The 14568-nt window shown below is 39.6% G+C and overlaps 3 protein-coding genes across 6 annotated transcripts in view; 1 reads left to right on the top strand and 2 right to left on the bottom strand.

The window, feature by feature from the left end:
- Positions 1-14568, bottom strand: part of bbg (big bang) — a 134041-nt gene that overhangs the window by 116375 nt on the left and 3098 nt on the right. The gene's annotated exons all lie outside the window — the stretch shown is intronic.
- On the top strand, positions 1938-3131 carry LOC6624345 (uncharacterized). Its single transcript, XM_032435172.2, has 2 exons — positions 1938-2702; positions 2759-3131. The coding sequence occupies exon 1, from the start codon at positions 2024-2026 to the stop codon at positions 2675-2677; it is 654 nt and encodes a 217-aa protein (XP_032291063.1). The 5' UTR covers positions 1938-2023; the 3' UTR covers positions 2678-2702; positions 2759-3131.
- On the bottom strand, positions 4726-6183 carry LOC6624676 (trypsin-1). Its single transcript, XM_002048346.2, has 3 exons — positions 5752-6183; positions 5097-5665; positions 4726-5024 (listed from the first exon to the last, which is right to left on the bottom strand). The coding sequence occupies exons 1-3, from the start codon at positions 6083-6085 to the stop codon at positions 4851-4853; spliced, it is 1077 nt and encodes a 358-aa protein (XP_002048382.2). The 5' UTR covers positions 6086-6183; the 3' UTR covers positions 4726-4850.

Raw genomic sequence — 14568 nt, 5'->3', positions numbered from 1 at the left:
TTCATTCAATGCACATGGCCTTAAGCATGATTTGATAATCTAACAAATACAATAATTGAACAACAATAATAGTATTATGGGCATTACACATAAAATTTACATAAAATTCATACGTAGCCAAAGTCAAGGCAACAAAAAGGCAAATAAACAAAGATTCTTTCTATGCAACAAAGTATGAAATCAAGTGCTTACATAATATACTCATAGATACATGTAAATATATGTGTTTGTATGCATGTGTGTGTGTGTGTGTGTGTGTGTGTGTGTGTGTGTGTGTGTGTGTGTGTTGTTGCACACATGTGCATTTCACTTCCTTTTCAATTTCATTAGCAACTTGAATGCTCGCCCAGCTAAAAGCCACTTAACAAAATATGCTTTAAATGCTTTAATTAAAAACATTTATGCAAATTTCAACTACAGCAATAATAACAAAAACTAAGTGCGGTTGTGAACAATGCAGCAGCGGCAGCAGCGGCAGCCGCAGCAGCAGCAACTCCCCCCAACCCCCAGCCCCTTTCACTAACAGCTGTAGCACTGCTTGCAACTGCTTTGTCGACATTTTGCGAAAAATTTCACACCATTTGCTATGCAGGTGACCGCAGTTTCCCCCGCCTCTGACTTCCTTACTACCACTTACACCTCACCATTCTCTTGCTCGCTCACACTCACTCACTCCCTGCCCCTTCTCGTTGCTCTTGAGCTCATTATGTGCACAGCGCTACGCAAATTATGGGAAACTATCTTGCCAGTTTTTGCTCTCTTTTTAGCCGGCATCACACTGTGTCTCTTTTGCTCAAGTCAATGCTAATGCTAATTTGCTTTGCCTCGAACTTCCTACAGTGTGACCCGTCTAGCCCCTTCCACGCCCTTTTTCTAGTAACTCGAATGCATTTTAATTGCACTTTTTCCTGCTGCCGACAACTAATAACTGGCAATTTATTAAAATGTTTGCGGTTTGCCAGCAGCAGTAGCAGCAACAGCGTGGAGTGAGAGGGGGGGGCGGTCCTGTATTAAGTACTATTTGGCATAAGTTTGTACACAATTTTGATTAAAGAGCAGGCCTCCGCCTCAGCGTTTTGGCCAATGGTCAGCAAGGCGTGAAAATTTCTCTACCCAAGTCGCTGGCGATTTATGTGAGAAATATGCTAAAATGCCAAACGAAGCGTGGCCCAGAGACGCCTCCAAAATAAAAAAAAATATATACGAAAAACAACAAACCTCTAGTAAACAAAGCTGTCGGAGATGAAACCACAAGCAACAAATCTGCCACAGATGAGGGTCACTTGAACAAAAGAACCAGTTTAACACAAAGTGCTTTAAGTTTTTCGCATTTTAGGTCAACTTTATAGACTGAGACTCGTGGATTATGTTGATCCAATAGCTGCTAATCATAAGAAACATATGCTTGATATCCTAAAGACATAAGAGTAGAGCTATAAGATATAGACAATGTGGATTTATATGTATATGTCTTTGTCCTTTGCCTTGTCTAGTTCGGATATATTCCTAAAAACAAAAACAAATTGTTTTATATCTTGATATCGCTGTATAGTGTATTATTATTTTGTCAAGTAATATGTAACATATCCCAATCTACAAATGTATGCCTTGGCCATGCCCTTGACAAGTTTAGTTTTTCGAATTTCATATATAGCCTTTTCACTCATTTCCTGCCCCTTGGAATATTTTAAAAAAATTGTCGCAAAATCCCGCCACAGCGTATACTTCAATCACATAAGGTAACTACAGTAACTACAATCAGTTAGTCAGTCAAGCAAAAGTCAGTTTTAACAGCCGAGTTAACATAGAATTGTTTGTCTCAGCTTACAAGCTATCTCTTAATTTCATGCAGTATGCAGTATATGTGCAAAGCGACCAATTTATTTTATCTTCATCTGAACTGTATTTTTATATTATATTTCGTTTCGTTTCGTTTTCAAACTGATTTTTAGATGCTTCGAGGCTTTACTCAAAAATTAGATTAAAATTTGAACTTGTTTATTTACATTTTTCTCGTATAAAAATGAGCAGAGAGGACAGTTTAATGGAACCGGAGATCTGTACTGTAGACACATTGACAACGATTGACGCAGAGGAAGCTGGCTGCTTAGAAAATAAAGTAGAGCAAATTAACGGAATGAGCATAGATCACGATCAACTGAACAAGGTAACCAGCAGCGAGAATAAAGAGACGACCACCACGGCAACGATTGACGAGGATATTGGTTGTCTAATGGATGTCCTGCACCTGCACATGCTGCAACTGATCGAAGATCAAATCAGTCAACAGCTGGCGCTGGAAACGCAGACAGCCAGAGCACGTCTACTTCTGGCCCAAACCCGCCTGCAGCAAGGAACACAAAACTTTGCCGCCGCATCGCGGTTGCCCGGCAACACGCCCTACCGGGCGCTTTACCGACTCTTGCAGCAGGGTGTAAAATGGGGCAGTTCCTTTAAACTGTTACGCTTCGATGTGGAACCAGCCAGGAACTACCTGCTGCCTGTTACTCAAATCTTTGGTGCCCTGGTGCCTTATAGCCTGCGGCTAGCGAGCCACAAGTGGGAACGCTGTGTGGAGCAGATTGTCGAATGTGTGAATATCCAACGGGAGCTGCAATCTGTAGTCAAATCCATTGAACGATTGAATTGGGTGCTGCACAGAAGGGACAACGTATAAAGGGGGAAGGGGTACTAAGTTCAAAGTTGAGAATAAAGTCACTTAGTGCGAATTCTTATAATACGTGCTTCCATTTTGTAGATGGGATTGCCGACCGTAGCCGTCTCCAATGAACCTATAAATAGCCAATGTGCTGCGTGTATCTATCTTCCCTGTATCTCTTGGCGTGCCCGTAATTGCTTTTAAAAATAATTTATATAAATAAGTTTCAAAAGTGGTACGTGAGCTGAGATATGAGGATAACTGAAACTGCCTTAGCAAGCTCTATACGAATAAAGAGTTTATCAAGCAATATATATCTGAAAAAATAATCGAAGCATATATTTTATCTAACTGGATATTAACTATATACTTTTTTGACAACCTACATATAAATCAGAATTGAAATTTGTTGCGAATGTTAAAATCAACACTTGGCAAGAAAAGCGATAAAAGAAGTTTATTATTGGCCTAATATCATCATTCTATCATTCTTAATGCCCAATAGCTCAATATTAACAGAACCCCACAATTTCAACAACAGTAGCTGAAATGTGTTAACATTGACGAATATCTGTAAATAACATATGCACATAGCTTGCATACGTTAACATCTTTGACGACCCGTTATCATCAGCTTTGACAGTATGTTATCAACAGCTGTATGTTATTAAATCTGCTTTCAAGGAGTTGGTGCTTTGTAATTTGTTGAATACTTACACAGTGCTGTTACCTACACGCTGTTATCTAACAGCTTAAGTGCAAACATTATCGCAAGCGAATGATGCTTGCAAATTTGTTACGCTTCATTTCTCAAAATCTTTGTTTTTAATTAAATTTTCAAGCAACTTTCATAATTTTCTGCAATTTACCAGAGTTCCGGCAAAAAAAAAATGTTAATTGCCTTAGTAAATCTGTGGTGTGTGCCTTTTTAATGCCCCTACAATGCCGGGCATCATTTGCAGTCTAGTTAAAAATAAAATCAAATGCCAAAGCGGCAGCATTGACAACATTGTCGATTTGGCCAACAATCCCCTCCGATCAGCCCCGGCTTCGACGCCTTGTGTCGCGACAGCGGCAATTATGCGGCATTTTCTTTGGCCTCAGGCAAGAAACGAGTTTCCGAGATATCTTTGTTTGCGCTCAAGTAGTTGCAGTTGCGCGCTGCATTCGCAAGTTGTGAGTTGCGGCAACTACAACAAAATACCAGAAATAACTTGAAAATCCATTAAATCGCGGCATGCCATGGCTGCTGGCATAGGGATAAAGATAAACTTTTGTCAACTGGCCCCTGGCGGCGAGCGGCTATCAGGGCGCGGCGGGGAGCGTATGCTGCAGAGGGCTAAACACTGTGCGAATGAAACCTGCATTGACAAGTGATAACAATGTGTCAGCGATTCCGAATGGCGGCGACGTCCTTGGCTTCGATCTGCCGCGAGATGACGTTGCCAAAAATGGACCGTGACGTTTAAACTGATTTTTTGTTGTTTTATTTTCGCTTGGGTCAAAATGTTTATCGGTTTTCGTTTTTGCCTTTTATTGATTTTTCAGCATATGTATAAAAAAAAGTGAAAGGCCAATATTGTTTTATTTTTTGCCTCTTTGACTTGTCGAAGCCGAACAATAACCTGTTTCAGCCAAAAATTTGCACAAAAAAAAATTGCTTTATGAAAGTATTTGCAGCCGACCAGGTTGGGGGTGTTCGTAATTGAAAATTTGCATTGGAACAACAATTGAGTTGGCAGTGCAAGTGCTGAGTGCTTAGGAGAAGCTGTTGCTACGATTGATACGATTTTTTCCTATATAAGGAGCAAAGAGAACGCATTCGTGCAAACTTCTGACAGCATATCTTTAGATAACATAAAAGTTGTTCATTTATAATTGCCTGCAACAGCGAGATGGACATGTGCTAAGTTTGAAGACTGCGAAACTACATTGCATAGATATGACCTTATCGAAATTGATCGAGAATACTTGATGGAATCGGAGACATCCTTACCAATCCAAGGGGAAAATGTAAAAGACAAACAAAAGGCAGAGAGAAGAATATTTAAAAAAAAAAAAAACAATTACCACATTTACAGCGGAAATAAAAGTTCAGTTCCTAAACAGAAAACTTGCCACTTTCACGCTGATGCATATATTATTTTATCTGACAGACTAGAGTGGCGACAAAACAATCCGAATTTGTATATTATTTATTACAATAGCAGGAGTCCCGGGTATTGGCAGCAATCCAGTTCAAGTATCTGCTGACTCTTGTGTAGACGCCAGGCGCGTTTGGTTTGGCACAGCCATAGCCGAAGGAAACAACGCCAGCGAGACGGAAGATGCGATCCGGCACAATAAGCGGACCACCGCTGTCACCCTGCAAGCATGCGAGAAAAATGATGCCAAAGATCAGGCAAAGCTTGGATCAATCGTTCAGCTCTGAGCCCACCTGACAGGCATCCTGGCCGCCTGTTTGCACATAGCCCGCACACAGCATCGTGTCCACAATCATTGACTTGTAGGAGGTGGCCCTGCACTGAGCATTGGTGATGATGGGCACAATGGTCTCCTGCAGCACGCTGGAAGTGCTGCCACCCTCGTAGCTAAGACCCCAGCCTGCCACAATGGCCTTTTGGTAATCGAACTGCTGCAACCGACTGCTAGGCAGGCAAACTGGCCTCATGAACTGCACCAATGGCACAGGCTGATCCAAGTGCAGCAGGGCAATATCATGCACCAGGCTGACAGGATCATAGCCCGCATGGGCATGAGCAAATGAAACGGCTCGGGTTATTCCCGTATGCGTGGAGCTGCGATCCAGCTGCAGCAGACGCACCGACACCGCAGACATGTCCATGTCATGGACGCAATGTGCGGCGGTCAGCACGTAGCGATCGTTGATCAAAGTGCCGCCACAAAAGAGAAACGAGCCGCGTATCATCTGAGCTATCCACGGATACTTGTTCGAGCGCACCTGAGTGCCGCCCACAATGCGATTGGCGTTTGGTACGCCGCAGGCTGCAAGGATGCGAATAGGGTTTCATATCCGATGGTAGACTAAAGCAATCCAAAGTACAATCTCTTTAGAACCCAGTGATACTCACAGCAGCTGGCGCAACGGTTGACGCGAAAAGCCTTTGCATCGCTGTCAAATGGCGACAGGTCTGCCTCTTCTGGCGAGGTAGAAGCAGAGGCAGCGGCTCCGCCCAGCACATTTGACAAGATTTGCTGCTTTTGTTCTTCGATTAGATCCTCAATGTAATCCGATTGCATGCCGGGCGCTGTTGCGGAGCTATTGGTTTGCAGAGGCGGCAGCAGCGCCGGCTTGTTATATTGGTAACCACGAAATGGTGGCTTATAGCCATAGCAGCTAACACATAGGGCTAGGCTACAAATGTAGCCGAGGCAGAGAAAAGTATTGGAATTGGATATCATCATCGAGAACCGCACGAACCGCGAGGTAAAAGTCAACTGTCTGCAAACAGGTCGACTTTAACGGTTCTTATAGGCCAGCCACATGGCTGGCAACTTTATATCTATAAGCCAAATTCCAAATTCATTATAGCCTAATGATGCTGTTAAAGTGCCAATCAAATTTTTATCAGCTTAACTTTTGCATAATTTGCAAATAACCAGTTGATCCTCCAAAAAAAAAAAAAAAAAAACCCTCAGACATTACTTGACCCAAATGGCAATGCATAAAACCTTAAACTCATTTGTCAATTAATCCGTTAGCGATAAAAAACAATGCCGCCGCCGTAGATTCCCCAGAAACGCTGACAGCTCCAAGTGGCTCTGAGCTGAACAGAACCTCAGTTCGATTCGGTTAATATCAAAATTTATGTTAATTGTTTTTGCTGCTTTCTATTTTGAAACATTTTTGCCATCACTTTTACACGCACTCGTAAAAATATGTTTGTTCCGCAAGATTTATAACTTTATTGCCAATTCGAATGAAAGGCGGCTGACCCACTAAATTAACTTTATAAATGCCTCTAATCATTTCGATTACTTAAACAAACGTTGACCTCAAATTCTCTGAACTAGAAATTTATAAAAGATGGAGCACCGCTGCGATAAGTTCAAAACGGGTCAAACATGTGAGACGATCATTAAGAGTTGCTTACAATTGGGTTTCACAATTGTTGGAAGAGTTAATCACCAAGTAAATGGTTTCTTTTTAATATATAATTAAATTGGTGAAGCGGCGTAAGCGTTCATATAAAGTCGTACAAGATGCTCGCGATATCTTGCTTTCAGAAAACCAAAATTTACCAAAATTCTTATTGCCGAAATACCCTTTTTCGAAAGGAGCACGACAGATAAAGGCACTTCTAAAGGGTATTATGATTTGCTCATGATATGTATAACGCATTGAAGGAGACATCTCCGTATCCATAAAGTATATATATTCTAGATCAGCATCAACAGCCAATTTAATAGAGCCATGTCCGTCCGTCCAACTGCCCGCCTGTCTGCTTTTATGCAAACTAGTTTTTCAATTCGATTCACAACGTTTTCAAGTGTATTTTGGTTTTGTAAAATGTTCACCTTGGACAGTTTTTCCAGCCTGGTTTACTGTCCATGACCTGCTCTAATTGTCAACATTATCGAGCTAGACGCACAAGCCTATTATCTAAAAGACGCCTTTCAAATGTTTAAATCGTTTATTACCCTGCCATTCCCATGAGCCTCGGTTACTTATTCAATGGAATCTCCCTATTGATTTTCTACATTGAAATTTGAGTGCAAAATTACGATTCTTATATTCATATTCTTATATTCCATTGTATATGACTTGAGTTACATATATATTTTCTCTTAAGACATTCACATTTAATTGATATTGCATTAGTGTACTTATCTGAGTCTACTTTTTCTATGAGTGTGAATCGAAACGAGTTGGAACTTACCTGCGAAATATAAAATGAAAAAAATATATTAAATAACAATATAACAAAGAATTTCTTAAAAATATGAAATCAATTAATGGCTTCAATAAATTTGGCATAGATCTTTGCGAATAAATTTGAATCTGATCGGGCAGTAAAAAGAATATTTTGATAAGGTAAATATTGTGCACTCAGTCAGATAGTCGAAAAATTTGTAAGTTAGGATAAACAATTTGATATATATAAATATGCATATATAAATCCGTAATTAGTCCACATATTGCCCTTTACCTTTCTCTTTATTTAATTTCATAAAATCACATCTCAAACTTGTCCCACATAACGCATTACCAGCTCTACGGTGAAAACGGAAGCGGCAAAGGCCACGCCTCAACAACTTAAAGAAAATAAAATTTAATTCCCCATCGGAAACAAAAGAAAACCAAAGTTCGTACAACTAGCTGGCAAATGAAAGTAAATTAACTTAATACGCCTCTTATAATAATAATAAAAAAAATCGAAACGTTAACAAGCCGGCTATCAAAAATTCTAGAGTTCGTTAAGAGAAAATAGAAAGTAAAAAAAAAAAGAATACAGCATCCAAGTGCTGACCCAGGCACAAGTTGAAATTGGGTCAAACTAATGAATACCCAGATAAAGGCAAATAATCGAAAGAAAAAAAAACTTAAGATCCCCGCCCAAAACAGTGCGGGGAACCCTACACGACACGCATGTAAATTGCTTGGGCCAAGAGCGGCTGATAATCTCTTGTCTTGTTGTGCCAACAACGAGAGCTCAAGCCGAAACCGAAACCGAATCCACAACACCCAACAATGACACAAGGTGCACACAAGCTAGCCAGTCGCCACGACCAGGTGAAAGAGCGTAGTGGAGCGTATTTGGGTTAGGAACCGAGGCGAGAGCTGGCTGCTTCTAAATAAATAAGAAACAATTCAATAGATGATGAGACAAAACCACAAACGGGCAGATGGATAGAGTGATAGTCAGGGAGTTGCTTGCCTTCATGTTGCGATGCTTTGCAGAAAGAAAGTCTTAATTTGTTATTTATATGCGTTCCGCTAGAATCAATGAAAGAAAGTTCTGCAGCATCCCAAAAAGCCGAGCCAGCCAAAAGCAAAGTGCCAGCCACAATAGCAGCAGCAACAACAACAACAACTACAACAGAAACTTGTTTTGCTGAGAGAGTCATGCTGCTCTTGAAGTCTGGAGCTGGCGTTTCTCTTTCAGAACGAAAGACTTAGGCAACAAACTTGAGTCACCCATTGAGAAAGACTTAAGCAACAAACCTGTAACTTGAGTCTTCATTGAGTGAAGATATCGCCGCTGAGTGGCAAAGAGTCTGGTCTCTAGAAATCAGCGCCCGGCTATTTATGGCCACCTTGCCGCTGTAGTTGTGTGTTCCACTTGCATCAAACTGGGTCAGCGCACAGAGATGCAGCAGCAGCAGCAGCAGCAGCCGCAGCTTAAGAACAAGTGGACGATGCAATGATTGTGTCTGCACTTGGTTCATCGAAGCCTCAAATGGACAACCAGGCAGAGACGGACATTTATTAAGGCCGTCTCCAAAGACTTGCTGTTATTCTGCTTGCTGCTGCTGTTGCAATTGTTGAAGTTGTTGCAGTTGCTGCAGTTGCTGCTGTTGCATGTTTGGCATGCGTTGTCCGACAAATTTGTTAGCAATTATCGCATTTGTGTTGTTGCTTGCAATTTATTTGCTGTTTTGTTTTATTTTTATGTTTAAATCAAATTTTGATTGTCACTTTGAGCTGTGCTAAGCTGGGTTCAAACAGCACTCGCAACTTTCTCAGGCTTCATTAAGTTTCACTTCAACTCCGCAGTTTTTCTTTTTAGCAACTATTTTGAGTATGGCACGATTTTGTTTATGACACGAAATTGTTTATGGAGTTGTTTGCCATTTGTTAATGAGTTTTGCGCATCGTGCATTGCATTTAATTAAATTGTGAGCGGCGATTTGTTGAATGCTTGGCATTCGCAGCGAATCATGCGTGCGTTTATCATTTTTAAGCAATTAATTATTAAAGATTTTTAAGCTATTAAATACTTTTGACACCATTTGTTTTGAAAGATAAGCTTTAGATTTGGAGCACAGTATATCTTGTGTATTATCGAACACTTCAATTGATGCACAATATATTGGACTTTCTTTCTTCTTAGTTTTATGCTCAATTTTGTGTCTTTTACTTTCGAAAAAATTATGGAGAAGCTTTATAGAAAATTCCTCTGAGTGGATTGTTTCAAATCGTGAGTTAAAATATTATTTCTATACAAGAAACTGTCGGACCAGCTTCTATTTTAAGTTTAGTTGATTTTTAACAGATATATATGGTATTTTTGTTTAACTGGTTTATCAACTCATAGTGAATTCTCACACCTCAAATTAATTGAATACATTGCCAAAGTCCAGCTCGCAAGCAACTACGTATAAAATACCTGAGTCAAGTTCGTTGTCCAAGTCATTTGTTTGGCAGCATCAAAAAACATGACTCAATATAAATCATATAAAAATATCTGTGTCTATATATGCAGACCGGGCCACCTTCAACTCCATTTGACATTTGAAAGTAAATAGCAACAACAACAACAACAACGACAGCGTATGACACTTGAAGAAAAATATGCAAAACGAAACGTAGAAACAGCAACAACAAAAAAATGTAATAAAACGAAAACTAGTTTGCCAATTGAGAAATAACAAAAGAGACAGAAAAAAAAATCACTCTCAATTTTTTTTTTGGTTCAACTCTTCATTTGTTTATGCTCGCCAAAAACTGCACAGAAAGCAACCGTAAATAACGAGAAATAGCAACAAAAAAGTACAATAGCAACAACAACAACAACAATAAAATGTAACTGTTTAGCGCTTTTGGCTTTGGACTGGCAACGAAGCGCATTGACATCAACGCCGCTCCATTTACGGGGGCAGGCGGCAGCTCGAATTACTCGACGTTGCGTCCAACGCCTTTTGTGGGTTCTATTTGGCCGGTTTGCTGGTCCGCCAACTGCTGCTGGCGGTGGGCGCCTTTGTATGCGGCACACGCAATTGTGCGGTGAGGTAATTAATAAGCCACCAAACCAATTGAAATTGAGCGTCGACTCTCGCACCGGGCATACCAAGTAGCCCCCCAGTAACGATCCGACAAATATACGGTTACGAGTGCGAATACAAACATTACTCGCACCTAGGTTACTGACCATACGCAAGACGAGTTTTGGTTGGGCGCTTGTAGGGCTTCTCGTTACTTATTTTGCAAGCCACTCAAAACGCACTTGCAACAATATTCAAGGGAAGTGGTAAATTTTTGGCAATAATTTGCCAACATGATATGCATAAAATTCAATAGCATTTACAAATCAATTCTTTTGAGCTTCTTAATTAAATACTCACAAGCTATATACTTCTAATTGAGCTGAACTAGGTTCCGGGTTCGTGTCCCAGCTAAGCTTCCGCCGAAGGTCTCTCGATATAAATGTTATAATTATATTTAAATTATAATTTTACTCCCTTCTTTTACTGGCTATTAATAAATAGCCATCAAAAGCATTTCAAAGCATGAAAACATCAGTTATTGGGAAACGATAGAAACAGGAAATGATACTCAAAGTGATGAGAATCACAGAGAAGCGCATTTCGCATTAAAGATGTGAATTTGGAATGTCCATGAGTTGTACGCAGAGTTGTGGCACAGTTAGTCTTCGCATTCCTAGATTGAAACGTACTGCTCCAGACTCTAAGTTGGACATGGCAAAATTAGCTGCAACTGAACACAATGGACCCACTGGCCAGCTGATGATTGCCATAACTGTTGCCAGCTTTGGACTGTAACTCATTGTTGTTCCCATTCACATTTGCCATTTCCATTGCTATTGTTTGCTGCTGACCCACTCAATGTGTCCATTCATGTTACATATCGGCAGAGAGGGGGCACTAATCGGTTGGCGCTCTCATTAACAGGCACCGCATTTCCGCAGATACTTAAAGCACGAAACGGTCGCACGCCTAACCGTAAATCCCTATTGACCCGCATTTAAACGCAATGAATGACCGCGCTTACACCAGTTAAAGTCGCCAAAAGGGCCGACAATTGCTAGTTACTGAAGCTGATGTGCAATGCAAACGCTTCAAATACCCTGTAACCCAGGAAAATGAGTAAAATGATTTTGTGCTAATGTGCATATATGTAGAACAGGAGATGGAAACATTTCTGACCCGTCTATTTTGATGCATCCACCTCGAGAACCGCCTGGGCTAGAAGCTTGAAAAAAATTCGTATCTAAAATGCAGAATGCAGTTATCTTCTTATCAATAACTGCCTCAAATGTCATACCATCGATAAATATCGCCCAGCAGTGTGTAAAGGGTAGCTCATAGTGGAGCACTCCCGACTAGAGCACTCTTACTTGTATCTTTTTTTTAGCTTTTCGCTTGTTGCGCACTTGCAATTGGCCTTTTCATTAGCTGCAATTTCAATTTGCACACATTTTGTTGGCTATCGCTGTTGCAGGCAGCCTTTTTTTTCAACTTACTGCCAGTTAGATTTTTTCTTTTTTTTTTTTTTTTTGCTTGACTGAAACTTGTTTATGGTTTACGCTCCTACAAGAATGTGGCCATAGCACAAAACTGGGTTAAAATAGTTAGACAAGCAGCCAACAGGCGGTCGCCTTGTGTTGTTGCTGTTGTTGTTGTTGTTGTATTTGCCGGTTGCCGACTGAAGTTGCAGTTGCCGTTTAAAATGATTGCACACCGAGCTGCTGGTCTCTATGCCACGGCATATGTTAAAACGCAACTGTTTTGCGTTATTAACACCGTTTTTAGACGATTGCAACGAGTTTCTTACCGGCCCAAATCAATGGGAGCTTGAAAATATTTTTGCATACGGCTCTCAAGCTAAAATATTGCATTTGTCTGCCTAAGTACTACTTAAATGATTACAAAATATGGCTGAAAACCGGCTAAACACTGCATAAATATTAACAAAAAACTGTTATATGACGAGATTTACGTATTACTTAAAAACTGCATAAAGTCAGTTCATCATAAAATAAAGGCAAGCAAACAAATATGCACGCATAAATTAGAGAAGATTTTAATGAAATTCCATACACATGCTACATCTAATTCCAAACATAAACAAATCAAAACAAAAGTTGACTCAGTCCAACAAAGCCACACTCCACTAATATATTAAAAACAAATCGAGTTAATAAATCATGAATATATTCTGACTACATCAACTATGCGCAGGCCCAAACATAATTAACAATTATTATCGCAAATATCGTGACTTTTAAATTATAAACTATTTGGTCGGCGCATTATCGTGATTGTAAAAGCAACAACATCGTATATTCTTTCTTATTAATCAAGTATTTATAAGCTATGTTTTATTTAATTAAAAGACACACATAAATCTATTTTAAGGCCGCATTTCACATGTGCTATCAATTTGTTACTTTGGTGATAATTCTCAAAAGTAATCTATCGAACAATGCTAAACAATTAAATTAGTAATACAAACAGCTTGCAGTCGTTTTAACAATCTTTTTGTCATATAAAACCGAAAAAGATGTCAAAGTGAATGTCCCAGAGCCAACTTCATCAATCTGAGCTCTCAGTCTAGTAGGCGCCAAGTTCACTGACCCCGCGCCGCTACTGTCCAGCTTTTCATTTGTGGCCTGCCCAGAGGCAGGCCTCTGATGGTCTTCTACACTTGTTGTTCAGTAGTTCGGTTTCTTTAAACACCCCGTTGGCTATTATTTACACGCTGTCATCCGCGTGGCCGCAACGCATTTCTCTAAGTCATGATCCGCAGAACTACTCTGTACTAACTGCTTGTGCCAAAGACCTAACCTAACTGAATGCCCCTACCATATGTTGTACGGTGCCGGGGGCCGCTTATAATTACGTATTATATTAACTTTATACCATTGTGTGTCTACTTTTCTCCAGCTCATTTACACTTGCTGCCTAACTGCATCTAATGTCTTCTTGCTATACCCTAACAGCAGATATCTATTGAGTTTAGCAATGGGTTTATTCAATATACTAGACATTATCTTGCAGTAAAAATGTATGCATCAAACCTGAGTTAGATCCATTAAGCGAGCCTATAGATAATATTGGGTTAATATGCTCAACATCAAAAGAAATTCTAGTTTAGCTTAGCCACAACTTTGGCCAGTTTTTTTCCCATAATTGGGTGAGATGTGAAATATATTTTCTTTTTCTACTATTTTTACAGACTACACTTCAATACTTTTTCATTTGTTTTATTTGTTCTAGAAAGAGTATTAAATTTGCGGCATTTTGAGCTTAGCTATTGTTTCATGTATTTCCGCGCCCTTTTGGCTTTTTGCTTTAGCTGCGCTCTCTTTTATGCTTTCTGCTTCATTTTCACACATAAAAAAAACGCATAAAAAATGTTTCTTTGTCATTAAAAAGTCAAATTTATGATAGTTTTCAGAACGCAAGACGAGTTTGGCTCGCTTTTGCGCTCTAGGTGAAATTTTTAACGGTTCTGCAGAGGCAAAAGAACACTTCGAACGGTATCAACCAACAACATGCGTGACCTGGGGCCAAGACCTTGGCTCGTTTTTTGTCCTAATGAGTTAATAATTAATAAACCATTTGGTTATTGATACGATAAAAGCTGTTGAAGTCTACCAAAAAAAAAATGGTGATAAATGCATTTTTCATCGATAGATGGCACAATTATCAATGGCTAATAATAGCCTTGAAATCGCGCGATATTTTTCAATGATAATTAAGATCTCAAGAATGGCTGAGGGTCATCGTAGTGATATTTTAATATTAAAATATGTTTGAAGACAGTGGCAGAATGTAGGAATAAACTGATATATATATATATATATACATTGACTGACAACACTAAAAACTCTTCATGAATATACCAAAACCCATAATTGTTAAATTTACATTTAAATGATGACCAGTTAATGCCGCTAATCTTGCCATATAGGATTGAGCAT

The sequence above is a fragment of the Drosophila virilis genome, chromosome 3, assembly GCF_030788295.1.
Source record: "Drosophila virilis strain 15010-1051.87 chromosome 3, Dvir_AGI_RSII-ME, whole genome shotgun sequence".
Lineage (NCBI taxonomy): Eukaryota > Metazoa > Arthropoda > Insecta > Diptera > Drosophilidae > Drosophila > Drosophila virilis.
The sequence above is the reverse complement of the archived record's forward strand: the minus strand, read 5'-3'. Positions and strand labels throughout refer to the sequence as shown.